We start from the raw sequence: 17,850 nt of genomic DNA on the forward strand, positions 1-17,850 counted from the left end.
GGGTCAGTGAGGAACTCACAGTTATACACACAGCACTGGGTCAGTGAGGAGCTCACAGTTATACACACAGCACTGGGTCAGTGAGGAACTCACAGTTATACACACAGCACCGGGTCAGTGAGGAGCTCACAGTTATACACACAGCACTGGGTCAGTGAGGAACTCACAGTTATACACACAGCACTGGGTCAGTGAGGAGCTCACAGTTATACACACAGCACTGGGTCAGTGAGGAACTCACAGTTATACACACAGCACTGGGTCAGTGAGGAGCTCACAGTTATACACACAGCACTGGGTCAGTGAGGAACTCACAGTTATACACACAGCACCGGGTCAGTGAGGAACTCACAGTTATACACACAGCACCGGGTCAGTGAGGGGCTCACAGTTATACACACAGCACCATCTCAGTGAGGAACTCACAGTTATACACACAGCACCGGGTCAGTGGGGAACTCACAGTTATACACACAGCACCATCTCAGTGAGGAACTCACAGTTATACACACAGCACCGGGTCAGTGAGGAGCTCACAGTTATACACACAGCACCGGGTCAGTGAGGAACTCACAGTTATACACACAGCACCGGGTCAGTGAGGAACTCACAGTTATACACACAGCACCATCTCAGTGTGGAGCTCACAGTTATACACACAGCACCGGGTCAGTGAGGAACTCACAGTTATACACACAGCACCATCTCAGTGAGGAGCTCACAGTTATACACACAGCACCATCTCAGTGTGGAGCTCACAGTTATACACACAGCACCGGGTCAGTGAGGAACTCACAGTTATACACACAGTGGCAGCGGAAATGTAACCAGCCTATTCTGTATTCCATATAAATGTGTGACCAAATGTTTCAGCTAAAAATGCCCCTGATAAACTTAACCGTTTGCTGCCACGTGTTCCTCTGTGCAGCAGCTATGTTACCCGTGCTGTGAGCATTTTGACCCACTTGCTGATCAGGATGTGGAATAGTTTTATCTTCTCCCAGAAACACCGGGATCAGTATCGCACCCGCTGCTGGATAAGCCAACAGCACAGATTGGAGTTTAAATCCTGAGCATGCGCTCACCAGGGAGAACACGGACTGTATAAAAATGTACATAGTGTGATGAAGCACGGCTCACCCGGGGAGGGATGACTGTTGTTCCAGAAACTTTGTACACACTTCAAATTGTGTCCATGGCTCAGGAACACTGTAAAATTATGCTGATTGTGATGTGAGGGTGTGTAACAGGACCGAGTTCACAGGATGGGGAGAAAGTGTATCGCGCAATTGTTTGCAACAGCCTCAGGAACAAATCCAAACAGGCTGGACATGGAGTCACTACCCGCATTAATCAGAGCTTAACTCTCTCGGTCCCACCCCACAGGTTGAACCAAGATTATGCTTTGAGTGAGCGTTTTGATTGTGACTAATATCTGAGGCAGGACGTTTAAGGGTAGCCTTAAAGAGAAGCAGCAAGTGGAGAGGGATATGTTGGGAGTTCCAGTGTTGATGGCACAATGATATTTTATGGACAGGGGGGAGGGGGAGTGTATTTTAAGCAGCTCTGATTTCTCCTCTCGGAACCCATCCATAAACAGCTGTTTTAGATTTTGATTTCCCCCTTTCTAAGCAGTGTCTTGTATTCCCAAATCCTCAGTTTTGATATGATCCAATTTCTATTGATAACTCCACGGCAAACTTGAGATGGGGTAAACTCAGAAGGTTAGTTTATTTTACGCACACTTGAAATGCGGGAAGAAAGTTTGCAATGTCTTTCCCCCTCCACCTTTTTTTTTGGCATTCATACAGTAAAAGCGGGATAAAGTAAAGAAAGAGATGGAGGGCAAAGACCACAGAGAAAATAAGGAATTATTGTTTCACGTGAGTCCAGAATTAAAAGTTCAATGGTGTATTCCTTCACAGGGGTTAGCAGGTTGAAAACTGATGCTGGATAATCCAGTTTTTCAGTAGAAATGATTTCTATGATGGGAACACGGAGGCAAATTAGTCTTGGATATCGTACAGAATTGGTACAGAAATTCGGAAGTTGCAGTATAAACAGTATGGATGGAGGCCTGGCATTCAAACTGGACAGAGGCAATTTCCTGAACTGCTTCTCAGTATAGAAGTTGTCAGACTGGAGTTTGCTTTTGCAGCTCCACAAGACACTAATGGAGTTCACCAGCTTGTGAAGAAGAGGGAATTCATGTGACTCCCACCTCTCCGTTTTGGTGTTGACAGAGGGTGTATATTCCTGAATCTGGATTCTTGAGATTGTTAATGTTTTAGACGTTACAAATTTCAAAAACAAGTTTCAGCGTCCTTGGTCTGAGCAGACTGGCAGTCTCCGTTAGCCAGGCCTGGCTTAGGAAAGGTAAATGGCCTTCGAACAATTCCCCGTGGAAGTTGGACTCCTGCAGCTTACTGGGTTGTTGGAGTATTTTCAGGGATAACGAGGTGGCAGCTTTCCTGAATGCCAGAAAGTTCTTTTTGTTTGAGTCAGAGCCAGAGTCAGTCACTATAATGTCTTCGTCCAGATTATAAATTAGCCAGGATGGTATATAAATTTTATTAAAAATATAGAATGGGGTCTTAGCTCACTGACAGATGTAAAAATGGGAGTGATGACATAGACATGGAGTGGTGATGCACTGGAGGCCAGAAGGTTGGTGACGGTTACTTTATAACATCACATTATATCATTTTTATTTGTTCATGGGATGTGGGCGTTGCAGGCTGGGCCAGCATTTATTGCCCATCCCTGAGGGTGGTTAAGAGTTAACCACATTGGTGTGGATTTGGAGTCACAAGTAGGCCAAATCAGGTAAGGGTGACAGATTCCCTTCCCTAAAGGACATTAGTGAACCAGATGGGTTTTTATGACAAATTAAATTAACTATTAAGGAAGATTCTGAAGGAAATTGAGCATAATTTCTTGCTACAAGTTCTACAACCAGTGGACACTAATTCAAGCATAGAAAAAGAAATGTCCACTGTCTGTTGGGAGGTGGTAAATGTGTGCAGCAGGTTGCCCGGGTAACAGTGGGTACAGATGGTGTGGGAGAAGGTTGCGGGAGAATTGAATATATTCTTTGCTGGAGTGAAGCTTATAGGTGTTAGTTTTGGGCTAAAACTTATTTTTACCCAATGGACTTGAGTTTACTGTGTAGCCTTTATGACCTTGTAATGGGATCGCAGGATCTGCAAGATCAGATTTGTTCAAATGTTTACACAACTGATTAGCCACTGTAGCGCTGTGGAGCCAATTGTTCCGTTAAGTTTGCTGTTTACAGGAGATTTAAAGCACCATCTTCTATCAGTCCTGCTGCAGAGTAGGTGTGCAATATTGTGCAAGGGCCCTATTAGGGAACACACCAAAAACGGCAATAAATTGAACGTGAGGGTCATAAGGCTGTAGCAAACTCAGGCATGATGGGAAGAGTACAAGAAACTCCCCAACTATCAAAGTACAAGAAAGAAAGTACAAGAAAGAAGAGTACAAGGAACTCCCCAACTGATATGGGTGGCACAGTAGCACAGTTAGCACTGCTGCTTCACAGCTCCAGGGACCTGGGTTCGATTCCCGGCTTGGGTTACTGTCTGTGTGGAGTTTGCACATTCTCCTCGTGTCTGCGTGGGTTTCCTCCCTAAGTCCAAAGATGTGCGGGTTAGGTTGATTGGCCATGCTAAAATCGCCCCTTAGTGTCCTGAGATGCGTAGGTTAGAGGGATTAGCAGGTAAATATGTAGGGATATGGGGGTAGAGCCTGAGTGGGATTGTGGTCGGTGCAGACTCGATGGGCCAAATGGCCTCTTTCTGCACTGTAGGGTTTCTATGATTTCTATGATATCAGAAACGCCTCAGGATGAGCTCCGAAGATTAATCTGAATTCCTGATATGGGGGGACATGGTGGAATGTGGCAGTTACAGACGAGATTAATCTAAATATCTAATGCATAACCACACTTAATGAAGCAGGAACATCCCCAAACAGATTCTGGCCATGCCACACAAATTGTACTGGACCATCCATCGTCACGGAAATGAGCAATTGAGTTTACTTATGGTGCATTTCCAGTCAGTGAGTACTAATGGTCCCCTGGTGGGAGAAGGTAGCATTTATCCCATGTCCATTGACCAGTCGTTGATGCTGCACAGCCTCATGGTAGCCATTGGAGTCTGAGCAGAGCAGCAGTGCTGGAGGATGTGGCCAAGCTCCTATTTTGTACCATTATCTTTAAGATTGTCAGGAAATGCTCCATTTAACTGGAAGCACAGTATCCCCACCACTGGAGATGTAAAACATTGGCCATATTGCAATAATATTGATTGCACCATTTTCGACTCGTACTCTGGTCACAGAAATAACAGATTCCAATGAAGGTGATGCCAAAGCTTCATCACAAGAACCTGGCATCAGCACAGGTAGAGAATCTCAGTGTAAAAAGATAGGTTTAGCAAGGAGCATGAGCCGAGCAGAGGTTTGGTGGTGCTGGGTAAGATCCAACATGTTGATGCTGTGTCACTGAGAGATTCAGGGACCTGAGGCTGGGTTTTCCCATTGGTGTAGGAAAGCCAATCAGTCATCTTTGCAATAGCTACTGGAAGGTTGTTGTACCACTTGGCATTGGTGCTGTATTAGACCTGAGGGGTGTCTTGTCTGCACAGCTCTCTGCCATTGAGCATTGGGCAGTCCTTGTGGTATCGGCTGTGGAGCATGTATGTACGAGCATGTGTGGCAGCACATGATGCAAGAATGGTCCATGTGAAATCCTGTAATACAGTGTGCTGCAGGAAAGGCACAGTTGCTATCTTCTTGCTGCTGCCTTGCTGCTGTTGCTGGGTATCCCAGTTGAAGCTCCTGTATGTGGTTCAGTGTGGAGTTGGCTGCTTTACACAGCTGTCCTTACTGATGACTCCTGTGAATAAGCAGGAGAATCAGGTAACTCTGTGGCTGAGGGTCACAGTGCCTTTTAATCACCACATGTGACACAGTGAGGGCACTGGATGTTTGTCCCTGGGGGTGGGTTGGTAGTGCGGTTGGATGTTTGTTCCTGGGTGTGGGGTGGTAGTGTGGTCAGATGTTTGCCCCTGGGCGTGGGGTGGTAGTGTGGTCAGATGTTTGCCCCTGGGGGTGGGGTGGTAGTGCGGTCGGATATTTGCCCCTGGGGGTGGGGTGGTAGTGCGGTCAGGTGCTTGCCCCTGGGGGTGAGGTGGGTGTGAAGCTCCACTCCAGGACATGGGCACGTAATGCAGGTGGACACTTCACTGCCGCACTGAGGGGGTGCTGGGCGTTGGGTGTGGTTTTACAGGTGAAATGTTAAAGATGGGTGTTGTTAGAGATGAAATGTTAAAGACAGGCCCTGGCTGTTCATTCAGCTGGATGTTAAACAATGCTCTCCAGGAGAGGTGGTCATTTCCCCCTGTCTCCTGACCAAACCCATTCTGTATCACTGAAGAAAGTTAACTGGCCACTGATCCCATTACTGTGTGTGTGTCACCTTGCTGTGTGCATATTGGCTGCAATGTTCAAACAGCAGCGACTGTGTTTCAAAAGTAATTCATTAGCTGTGGACGTGAAGTCACATTTCCACCCCAGCATTCCATACCCAAGTATACTGTGTTTATGAACAGTGCCCTAAAACACAGGCCAGAACTCCAAACTTACAAGTTGCTGTTTTTCCATAGTGTCTTATGGTTCAAGTTGAGGGGGGTTTCAGGGTGAGAGGAGTGAGGGTGGGGGGTTTCAGGGGGAGGGGGCGGGGGCTGTGGGGGAGGAGGTTTAGGGTGAGGGGTGTTTGAGAGCTGCGATTGTGAATTATTACAATTGTCATTCGGGCTATCAGTCAGTCTGTGGTTATCCAGGAGCTCTGTACAAGCTGCTTAATCTTTAACGTTGGTAAAACAATTATTTAAATTTGACTGAGTTAGAAACAACCTTCAGGAGTCCATACCCCATTTGGTTTGATATTGGGGCAATTTGTTGAATGATGTTTGCTCACTTTGTGAACACAATTTCTCTGCCGCTCTTGTTGGTGTTATTTGAGATAAAGCCTCTCTCATTAATTCCTCTCTGCACTTTGATTTGATTTATTATTTTCACATGTATTCGTATGCAGTGAAAAGTATTGTTTCTTGTGTGCTATACATACAAAGCATACCATACATAGAGAAGGAAAGGAGAGAGTGCAGAATGTAGTGTTACAGTCATAGCTAGGGTGTAGAGAAAGATCAACTCAATGCAAGGTAGGTCCATTCAAAAGTCTGACAGCAGCAGGGAAGAAACTGTTCTTGAGTCGGTTGGTACGTGACCTCAGACTTTTGTATCTTTTTCCCGACAGAAGAAGGTGGAAGAGAGAATGTCTGGGGTGAGTGGGGTCCTTGATTATGCTGGCTGCTTTGCCGAGGAAATTTGGCACGTTAGCTACGACTCTCACCAACTTTTACAGATGCACCATAGAAAGCATTCTTTCTGGTTGTATCACAGCTTGATATGGCTCCTGCTCTGCCCAAGGCCGCAAGGAACTACAAAAGGTCGTGAATTAGCCCAATCCATCACACAAACCAGCCTCCTATCCATTGACTCTGTCTACACTTCCTGCTGCCTCGGCAAAGCAACCAGCATAATTAAGGACCCCACGCACCCCGGACATTCTCTCTTTCACCTTCTTCCTTCGGGAAAAAATCTGAGGTCACGTACCAACTGACTCAAGAACATCTTCTTCCCTGCTGCTGTCAGACTTTTGAATGGACTTACCTTGCATTAAGTTGATCTTTCTCTGCACCCTAGCTATGACTGTAACACTACATTCTGCACTCTCTCGTTTCCTTCTCTATGAACGGTATGTTTTGTCTGTACAGCGCGCAAAAAAAACAATACTTTTCACTGTATGTTAATACATGTTTCAATAATAAATCAAATCAAATCAGGAAGCTCTGGGTTCAAACCCCACTCCCAGGACCAAACTTATCATCTAGGATGTCACTGCACAGTGCGGGACAGCAGGAGTGCTGCACTGCCAGAGATTCCAGTACAATATTAAACAAAAGTGCCCTTTCATTTGTACGTAAAAGATTCCACAGCAGTATTCAGAAACAATCAGGGACGAATTCTCCTGATGTCCTGGTCAGTATTCATTCCTCAAACAACATCACGCAAACAGGTCATTATCTCATTGAGGTTTGTGGAATCTTGCTGTGCTGTGTGTTCCTACTTCACAACAGTAATTACACTTCCAAAAACAATTCATTGGCTGTAAAGCATTATGGTACATTCTGGGGATGTGAAGGGTGATATACAAATGTAAATGCTTTCATCTTATGGAATTGGACTCAGTAACTTTCCAAATATAATGATTTCCTCTCCGTCTGTTGGAGGGCTTAGACCTAGTCTTTGTCCTTTTGTCCAGCATCACCATTCACTTAGAGTGATGGGGTGCAGGTTTCTGCTGCTGATTCTGCACACTGTGAGTTCCCCATCTCAGTCCTGTCGCCATGGCTGATTATCAAGTGGGGATCAGGCAGTGTCCATAGGAACCAAAAGCAATAGTCTCCAGGGCCACTCATTGCACTGAGGCTTTTATCTCCTGCAGTAAGAGCACATTCACTTGAAATAAGCCCCGTTTCCAAGCATGGGGTGAAGTGGCATGGGGGTTGGGACACATGGAGCCTCCCTCCCTGTCCACACCCCATGTTACTGCTGGAAAGGAACAGGGAGCATCTGTAGATATTTGAACCCTGTGCAGGAGGGGCCCTGAAAATGTGAATTAAGGGAAACCGGGACAAATACTACTTTACAAGAGGCTTCTCGAGGGGGAGAGATTTACGCTACTTCCAATCTTATTCCACAGAAAAATGGAACTTGTATATAAAAGAAACAGAAGATATCAATATTCTAAGGGAGTGTGTGCAGATCCTATTCAACAGCAGATATGGTGAGTCATTCTTTACAGCTACTGCTTGAGTTAACTATGCATTCGGTAAAATGCTTATAACGCAGCAGCAATGAAACCAATAAAACAGTCTTCGCAACTCCATGTGGATGTCAGGCTCTTGAATGTTGTTCTAGACTAGAAGCTCAGTAATTTTGCATTGCTTGGGGTCTAGTCTGGTTTTTTTTAAAGTGACAGTAATTTTATTTGTACACCCAATTATAAAATTTATGCCATCAATACACAGGCTCCACCAACTTCCTTTATCTTCTCTTCAGCTTTCCTGCTGAAGAACTTTGCCTTGACAATGACTGGCTGTTTTGGCAGTCTTCCTTTGCCGAGAACTTTATAGTAACCAGCGTGTACAAGGTCAATAGCGGGTGCTGGTCCTTCGGGTTTCTTGGCATAGTTCAATCGGGTCTGTTCACTGACCAATGTCCACAGTTTATCCAGATTTATGGTTGGACAGAACAACTGATTCTTCTTTAGATGGTAATGTCTCATACCAACCTTTCCAAAGTAACCTGGATGATATTTATCAAAGTTGATTCTGTGATGATGCATACCACCAGCATTGCCACGACCACCAGGATGCTTCCTGTGTTTGCCTATACGGCCATGACCGTGGCTAACGTGTCCTCTTAGCTTCCTGGTTTTTCTCAATCTGGACGGCATCTTGGCTGATGACGCCTTGATTTGCAACAACCTGTTGGCTAGCGGGGATGGGGGAGGGTGGGGGAGTCTGAGCTGCAATGTTGCCATTTTTGCGTACAGTCACGTTTTATTTCCAGTCACAGAAGGTGTTATAATCTGAGTTAACCAGCTGCCAGTAATGGTGCCAGGATTGTGCTGTCCATTTCAATCCAATCCTGGTCGTCCCATTGAAGTGAATAGAAACAGGAATTAGGATTGAGGAGCAATGCGTTCTGGGAAGGGCTGGCCACTTTGCCCTGCATTTTCTACCCATACTTCCAATAAAACCTTTTAAACAAGTGCATCAGCTACGAGGGTCCACACAGAACAAAGTCCAAATACCCTGTTCAACACTCTGTACATTAGAAATATTCCAATCTGTTCATTGTGGCAAAGGTTTTGTTTCAAAAGGTATTTTAAAAATCACCCCATATGCCTTGCCACATAAATTCACTCCTGACACCGAGGATAATGAAAGGTGGGACACAGACAGCATATTAGATTTGAAATGTGTATATTTTAGCTTAGAGAAGATAGAATTAGCAAGCTGTTCTGTCGAAATGATCCCACGCATATTTCTTTTTGCCATTTATACAGCTAGGCTGCAGAATCCCAGTAGGATGGCACGAAATCAGCTGTATCTCACACCGTCAACTTGGTTTAAAATAGTTTCTGGATAGTTTTAACTCGCTCCTTCCCCATTGGGTGTACCAAACACCGATGTAAATGCAACAACCACTGGGCTTCGAGTGAGACCCTGAGGTTTAAGTCTGGCTCTCAGCACTGCAGCTATGTTGATGAATGAGGGAAAGCTAACTGTTCGTACCCAATTCCCAAACCAATGATATTAATTTCTAACAATGAATTATTTTGTAAATATGAGTCAGCTCGCCCACCATGGGAATCGGAGTGGGTGAGGGGCAGAACATGGAAATGTCCTTTGACCTCAGGCGGGATTTTACGGTTTCGGGGCGAGCGAGGTTGTAAAATCCGCCCATTAGGTCCTTTTCCTGATGCTAATTGTGTCAGGTGAGATGTCTCAGAGAAGTATTCATCATTGCAAAGTTTGGTAAATATAACATCGTGCGACATTCAATATGTTCAATTATAGAAGCACTGTTTAATTCTCTTAATGGAATGGGGAGTTTACAAGATGACATTTTTAGAGGGTGGCTAGTATATATCATAGAACCATAGAAAAGTTACAGCACAGAAGGAGGCCATTCAGCCCATTATGTCCATGCCAGCCCGAGGACTCCCTTTCCAATTCTACCTTCCTGCTCCCGGCCCATAGCCTTAGAGCTTACATCACTTAAGGTGCAGATCCAGCTACTTTTTAAAAGAGTTTAAGGTCTCTGCCTCTACCACCAACTTGGGCAATGAACTCCAGACACCCACCACCCTTTGCAAAAAACGTTCTTCCTCATGTCCTCGCTACACCTACTGCCACTTATCTTGAATCTATGCCCCCTGGTTGTAGAATTCTCCACCAAAGGGAACAATTTTGTCCTATCCGTCTATTCCTTTCCCTCATCATTTTGTACGCCTCTATCAAGTCTCCCCTCAACTTCCTTTATTCCAAGGAAAATAAACCCAATCTATCCAATCTCTCCTCATAGCCCTGGCAACGTTCTTGTAAACCTCCTCTGCACTCCCTCCAGAGCAATTAAGTCCTTCCAATGATGTGGTGACCAGAACTGCATACAATACTCCAGTTGCGGCCTCACCCAGTGTTTTATACAATTCCAACATTATATCCTTACTTTTATATTCTATAACTCTGCCAGTGAAGGAGAGCATTCTATATGCGTTCTTTACAACCTTGTCTATGTGAACTGCTGTCTTTAGGGACCTGTGTACTTTATGCCAAGACCTCTCACATCATCTACCCTTGTTAGTATATTCCCATTTATTGTGTATTCCCTGGAACTGTTTGACCTCCCTAAGTTCACCACCTCACATTTCTTTATGTTAAAATTCTTCTGTCACTTTACTGCCCACTCCACCAACTCATTGATATAGTTTTGGAGATTATAGCTATCCTCTACACTATCCACTACTCGGCCAATCTTTGTGTCACCTGCAAATTTCAAATTGTGCCCCTCATGTTCACATCCAGATCGTTAATATCATGTGGACACAGCCACCTCTGAAAATAACAAATTATAATATTAAAAACAAATCCTGTGGTGGATAAAATAACTATATGTATCTCTAAATGACTGCAACTTTACACCTATATGTTACTCCATGTGTTGTTTCTTTATCTCAACCGTCAGATTAATTAAAAGCAGTTGATTCATACTTACACAGTCACCATTCCTGAAAACAATTCTCATAAAGGGAAATCTCTATAATTCAGTATAAATTCCTGCTTTGAACAATCTTTCCCAGAGAGGCTGACACGATCTTGGAAGGCCTCTTCCTTTGAGTTCTGGGGTTGGGGAATGTTATTGGTGTGGAGATGCCGGCGTTGGACTGGGGTAAACACAGTAAGAAGTTTAACAACACCAGGTTAAAGTCCAACAGGTTTATTTGGTAGCAAAAGCCACACAAGCTTTCGAGGCTCTGAGCCCCTTCTTCAGGTGAGTGGGAATTCTGTTCACAAACAGAACTTATAAGACACAGACTCAATTTACATGAATAATGGTTGGAATGCGAATACTTACAACTAATCCAGTCTTTAAGAAACAAAACAATGGGAGTGGAGAGAGCATCAAGACAGGCTAAAAAGATGTGTATTGTCTCCAGACAAGACAGCCAGTGAAACTCTGCAGGTCCACGCAACTGTGGGAGTTACAAATAGTGTGACATAAATTCTGATTCTAGGATCGCATGATAAAGACTCAGGAGGAAAAAAGCAGAAATATTTATGTGAAATAGTGTGACATAAACCCAATATCCCGGTTGAGGCCGTCCTTGTGTGTGCGGAACCTGGCTATCAGTTTCTGCTCCGCGACTCTGCGCTGTCGTGTGTCGCGAAGGCCGCCTTGGAGAACGCTTACCCGAATATCAGAGGCCGAATGCCCGTGACCGCTGAAGTGCTCCCCAACAGGAAGTCTTATAAGTTCTGTTTGTGAACAGAATTCCCACTCACCTGAAGAAGGGGCTCAGAGCCTCGAAAGCTTGTGTGGCTTTTGCTACCAAATAAACCTGTTGGACTTTAACCTGGTGTTGTTAAACTTCTTACAATGTTATTGGGCCAGGTTAAAGGGAGCTATACTCTGCATTAATGTGTCTTGTCCCTAACCTGGGCACACCTGAGCGCTGCCCCTTAATGTTATGGATTCGATAGTTTAAAATGTGCGCATTCCTTAGACACTGGATGAAATACTTCCAAGTTTCGGTCTTTTTTGGAGTTGCAAAGCAAGTTTTAAGAAAGAAAGATGAGCATTGACCTGGAGCCTGCAATTTTACAGTCATGCATGCCCTCTGATTGACCTCAGCGGTTTATATACAGCGGCAATGACCTGCTCAGTTGGAGCAGTGCCCTTAAAGGGACCAGTTAGATTTCTCAAGCAAGTACCAGGGAAGATCTAACAGCAACTTTTAAACACTTCACTTATGCAGAACTTGCCTTCTTCTTTAATTGCTGTAATTCCTCCCCCACCAGCCCCCCTCCACACCACCCAATTGAGATTAGAGCCATTTATTAAATTGTATCTTGGAGAGTTGCGATGAAAATACACTCAGTGTCTCACACCTCCAACAAGGCACGTCTTACAAAATGTCACTGGGTCTGTTTGCTGATTGTTGCAGAGATTACCCAATGCAGTCAAGACAAATGTCACCCACTGCCTCCAACACGACTCGCATTCAAATCGTACCATCGAGTCGACAGCCAGGCATTGTACCACGCTGTCTGCTTTGCAGTTTTCAATAGTGTGTACGTAACCGTTGTGATTTCTTCACTAAGAATAGTTTTTGAGCTGAATAAACACAGGTTTTAAAATGATGAAAGGCTTTGGTAGCGTCGACACTGAGTGAGCGTTTCCACTTGTGAGGAAGAGCAAAACCAAGAGGCCATCAACATTAGATAAGTCGCAAAGAAATCCGACTGGAATTCCGAGGAAACTTCTTTACCCCGAGAGCGCTGAGAATGTGGAACTCGCTCCCACAGTAGTTAAGATAAATAGTACAGATTGACTAAAGGGGGGGCTAGATCGTCATATAAGGGAGAGTGGAAAGGAGGGTTAGGCTGATAGAGTCAGATGAGGAAAGATGGAGGGAAGTTTGAATGAGGCATAAACACCGGCATGGATTAGGTAGGCCGAATGGCCTGTTTTTATGTACGTACGAATGCCCACACGCTACTCAGAAAGCTGGGAAATGTTAACATCTTTTAAACCGGTGTCATCTGTGTTTTCTGTAGCCGAGGCCTTAGGTTTGGATCATATGGTTCCTGTTCCATACAGGAAGATTGCTTGTGACCCAGAGGCAGTGGAAATAATCGGGATTCCAGAAGGAATTCCCTTCAAGCGACCGTGTACTTATGGAGTTCCCAAATTGAAACGGATCTTGGAAGCAAGACACAAAGTCCGCTTTGTTATTAAAAGGTAAGCTGGTTTCAGAAGATGGTGTAGGCCCCAGAGCCTTGCCTGGGAGTTGTACTGTAGGGGATTCCCGTAATGGTGGATAGATCGTCACAATCCTAATCCAAGACTTTCAAATTTCTTCCTAGAAGTCTCTGGTTTTTTAAAAAGAAAATGTAGAATCAGAATCTTATTTCTCTACATTCCAAAGTCAGCCTGCTTTGCTTTCGATCATCGGTGCTAGCAGCCTGAAGATACTTTGGACAATGTCCCTGTACGAGCCCAGGTCAGCAAGCTGTTGAACTGCAGATGACTAAGTCTACTTCAGCATTCATCTGTCGTTCTCCAGCAGAGAGGCAACTGGATAAGGATTGGGAGCTGTGATCCTGGCTGATATTTCTCTCTTCTGGGTTAACACAGGTGCTAATTGTATTACCCAGCTGGTGAAATAAAGTCTCAGGAGAAGCCATGGGGTAATTCTAACCAAACTCATTGGATGGGAAGCCCATGGGATTGGGTGAAATGGTTTTTAGGCCCTGTCAAATCGTACGAACACATGAAAGAGAAGCAGAAGTAGGCCATTCAGCCCCTTGAACCTGCTTCACCATTCAATGTTTGTGTTTTGAATTCCACATTCCCATTTACCCCCGATAACCTTTGATTCCCTTGCCTATAGTTACCTCAGATATATCTACCTCCGCCTTAACAATACTCAACTGCTCTTCTACCACTTTCTAAAGCAGAAAGTTCTAAAATTACACAACCTTCAGAGAAAAACATTCTCCTCATCTCTGTCCTACACGGGTGACTCCTAATTTTAAATCAGTGCCCCCCTAGTTCTGGACTCACAAGAGGAAACACCCTTTCCACATCCACCTTGTCAAGGCAATTCAGGATCTTATACACTTCAATTCACCCCTCACTCTTCTAAATTCCGGTGGAAACAAGCCCAGTCTGTCCAACCTTTCCTCATTAGACAACTAGCTCATTTCAGGTATCGATCTAGTAAGCCTCCTCTGAACTGCCTCCAATGCATTTACATCCTTCCTTAAATAAGGAGACCAAAACTGTGCACGGTATTCGAGATGTAGTCTCACCAATGCCCCATATAATTGAAGCATAACATCCTTACTTTTATGTTATAATAATAAAGGATTGCATTCCATTAGCCTTTTTGACTACATGCTGTACCTGCATAATAACCTTGTGACTCATTTACTAGAACACCCAGATCCCTCTGCACCTGGGAATTCTGCAGCCATTCTCTGTTTCAGTAATACTCTGCTTTTTTATTCTTCCTGCCAAAGTGAACAACTTCACATTTTCCCACATTATACTCCATCTGCCAGATTTCTGCCCACTCAATCTATCTATATCTGTCTGCAACCTTCTAATGTCCCCTTCACAACATACTTTCCTACCTATCTTCATGTCGTCTGCAAATTTAGCTACCATGCCTTCACTCCCTTTATCTAAGTCATTGATATAAATTGTAAAAGGTAGAGGCCCAGCACAAACCCCTGCAGGGCTTCACTCGTCACATCCTGCCAATGAATCCTGTTAATGGAGGGAGTTGGACAAATATGTAGGCCAAAAATGCCCTACCCCCGTCCCCGCCAGCAAAATCAAGAATTTGGTGCTCAGCCAAATCTCCATTCACAGCAGTGGGACCAGAGAATCCCACCTGCGAGCGATCTGCCTATGGTATTTTTGTCGATATGATTTTAGTTTGGTGGGTGTGCCTTTAAATGCAGTCACAGCTGTTTAAAGGCCCACCGCCATTCCAGTTCATGTACACAATTAATCTCCGTACAATGTTAGAAAATTTATTGGTTGCTGGTGTTGGAGGATTAATTCAAACTTAAAGAATGAATTGAGAAGATTTGGAATTGCAGTTGTTCTGTTTGTGTGGGGCAGGGTTTTCACTAATGTTGGGGATAGGTGGACCCCACAGCTATGTGGGAAACAGTCGCCTGATAGTAATTTTCCCCCAATTAGCCAATTAGTAACCAAAAGGAGGCCCCCCAGCACTGAAGGAGCAGCTTGCAGGTGACGTGAGAGAGAGAGGGGGTGCCTCCGTTTTGAGGCTCCCATTGTGGAGGGCAGCGTCTGGCTATAGCGAGTGGCAGGCAGAGAGGGGAGGCCTCAAAACCTGCCTGGGACTCTACCCCCCACGTTCTGCCACCAAAGGGGCTGTCAATATCTCAAGGGCTCTGGAGGGCAACTGGAAGATTCCAGTCTGCCTCTGACAATAGGTCGTAAGTGGTCTTTAACCACTGTTAATTAACTACCTGCTCCATGTGAGCAGGCAACCCTCCTGCCTCCAATCCCATCTCCGTGAAGATGACCCGAAAGTGGGATGGATCCAGCAAACCAGTAAGCAGCATGAATATTTACACCTGCCTGCCTCCGCATTTGCCCTCCCTTGGGGCCTGGTAATCCCAGCCAGTGTGGCTGGATTTAACAGGGGGAGCCCCTTTGGTGTAAACCTATCTAGGAGATCACAGCTTTCCTTGGCATTGAGGGCAGGAAGCTCTTGGGACATTCGAGTACGTGTAGTAATTTGGGGAGTGAGGAGGATTGAAATATTGACTGATTTTTGAATCTCGCACCCGTGTAGTGTAAGCAGTTGCTAAGTCTTTTCCAGAGCACTGTCTGAGGCAGGGGATCTGAGCCACCTGTCAATTGACCTTGCCATCATGTTATAGTGAGTGGGGGTTCGGGAGATGGGCAGTTGGGGCGGGAGGGAGGGAGGTGCGGCGAGGGGGCTGATGTTATGAACGGCACTGAATTAAATTAGAGGCAAACGTATTTCATTTCCACTTGTAACTGGGTTTCTGACTGACTGGCGTAAGCTGGTATTGTAACAAGTGTCTGTTCTGACCTGTTCCACATCTTAACACTGTTGCTGTTAAACTGGATAATAAGATCAGTGCGTTCAACATGGTCTTTCTTCCATGTTGGGCTGCCAGTTGGCCACTGCTGATCTTAATACAGCTTTAGTTGCTAAAGCAGAGGGTTTGTGCTGTTAAAATACCTTTGCTTTTTGATACAAGCCCAACTTACCTTTCTTTTTTATTTGTCTCCATTTTCTGCAGGATGTTTGATGAGCGGGTTCTGACAGGTAAGCGTACGGTGAATGGTAGACCAACACTATCCCCTTATAAAGTCAGGCAGAGCTTGGTGGGCTTTCTATTTCCTGCTAGGACCCTGAGCTGTGCCATTGAGATGAACATTAAATCTTTCATCTCAATTTCCATTCAGTGGTCACCTATGATAGATGGATTTGATGGGACTCCCATATTTGTTACCTGTTAAGCTCCTGTTGATTAAATTGTAGATGAATCCTCCTTTAGTTAACCAGTGGGGTGGCCATGACCCATTCCCGCTCTTAGTGAATGAATAGTTAATTGGTTTGATAAGGTGCCACATCAAAGGAAATAAAAGCTGATAGTGTAGAGGTTAACATGTTGACATGGATAGAAGATCAGCTAGCTAACAGGAAACAAAAAGTAGGCATAAATGGGTCTTTTTCTGGTTGACAGGATGTGGCGAGTGGTGTGCCACGGGTCAACCTTTTACAATTTACAATGACTTGGATGAAGGAACTGAAGGTATGGTTGTTAAATTTGCTAATGTCACAAAGATAGTTAGGAATACAAATTGTAAAAAGGACGTAAAGAGGCTACAAAGGCACACAGATTGAGTGAGTGGGTACAGAACTGGCAATTGGAGAATAACATAGGCAAATGTAGAATTGTCCACTTTGGCAGAAAGAATAAAAAAGAAGCTTATTATCTAAATAGTGAGAGATTGCAGAGCTCCGAGGTGTAGAGGGATCTGGGTGTCCTAGTGCATGAATCACAAAAGACTGGAATACAAGTACAGCAAATAATTAGGAAATCTAATAGAATATTATTGTTTGTTGTGGAGGAAATTGATTACAAAAGTAGGGAGGTTACGTTTCAGTTGTACAGGTCATTAGTGGGACCACATCTGGAGTATTGTGTACAGTATTGGTCTCCTTATTTAAGAAAAGATGCAAGTGTGTCAGAAGCAGCTCTGAGAAAGTTTTACTAGACTAATACCAGGATTGATGAGGAAAGATTGGCGCGGTTAGGTTTTATCCACTAGAATTGATAAAAGTGAGAAGCGATTTGATTGAAACCTTTAAGATTCTGAGGGATATTGACAGGGTGGATGTGGAGAGAATGAAAATCAAGAACTAGAGCCACTGTTTAAGAATAAGGGGTTATTCATTTTAAAACAGAAATGAGGAGAAATTTATTTTCTCTGAGGATTGAGTCTCCGGAACTCTCTTCCTCAAAAGGCAGCGGTAGCAGAGCCTTTGAACATTTTTAAGGCAGAGCTAGATAGATTCTTGATGAACAAGGGGGTGAAAGGTTATCTGGGATAGGTGGAAATGTGGGGCTGTAGTTGTAATCAAATAAGCCATGATCTTACTGAATGATGTAGCAGGCTTGAGGGATCGAGTGGCCTACTCCTCCTAATTCTTATGTTTGTATGGCAGTCACACTTGCTTACTTGGATCTTTATGTGGCCCAGTCACATTCTTGTTCAAGTGGGTTGACCTCAGAACTGCCCAAGCAATGTGCGTTGCAAAGTAGTCATGATAAGCTCCTTGGACACTGAATTGGTGGCCTGCAGACTGTGGGAACAGCATCAGCACCG

General features: G+C 44.5%; 1 protein-coding gene and 1 pseudogene across 1 annotated transcript in view; one reads left to right on the top strand and one right to left on the bottom strand.

Annotated features, from left to right (window-relative positions):
• gtf2ird1 (GTF2I repeat domain containing 1) overlaps nt 1–17,850 on the top strand; it is a 214,130-nt gene that overhangs the window by 123,527 nt on the left and 72,753 nt on the right. Inside the window, exons 7-10 of the mRNA XM_078226022.1 lie at nt 7,853–7,936; nt 12,999–13,182; nt 16,257–16,282; nt 16,704–16,772. Coding sequence (XP_078082148.1) covers nt 7,853–7,936; nt 12,999–13,182; nt 16,257–16,282; nt 16,704–16,772 — 363 coding nt within the window. The remainder of the gene's footprint in view (nt 1–7,852; nt 7,937–12,998; nt 13,183–16,256; nt 16,283–16,703; nt 16,773–17,850) is intronic.
• LOC144501927 (large ribosomal subunit protein uL15 pseudogene) lies at nt 8,114–8,617 on the bottom strand (annotated as a pseudogene).

Source organism: Mustelus asterias, chromosome 12, assembly GCF_964213995.1.
Source record: "Mustelus asterias chromosome 12, sMusAst1.hap1.1, whole genome shotgun sequence".
Taxonomy (NCBI): Eukaryota; Metazoa; Chordata; class Chondrichthyes; order Carcharhiniformes; family Triakidae; genus Mustelus; species Mustelus asterias.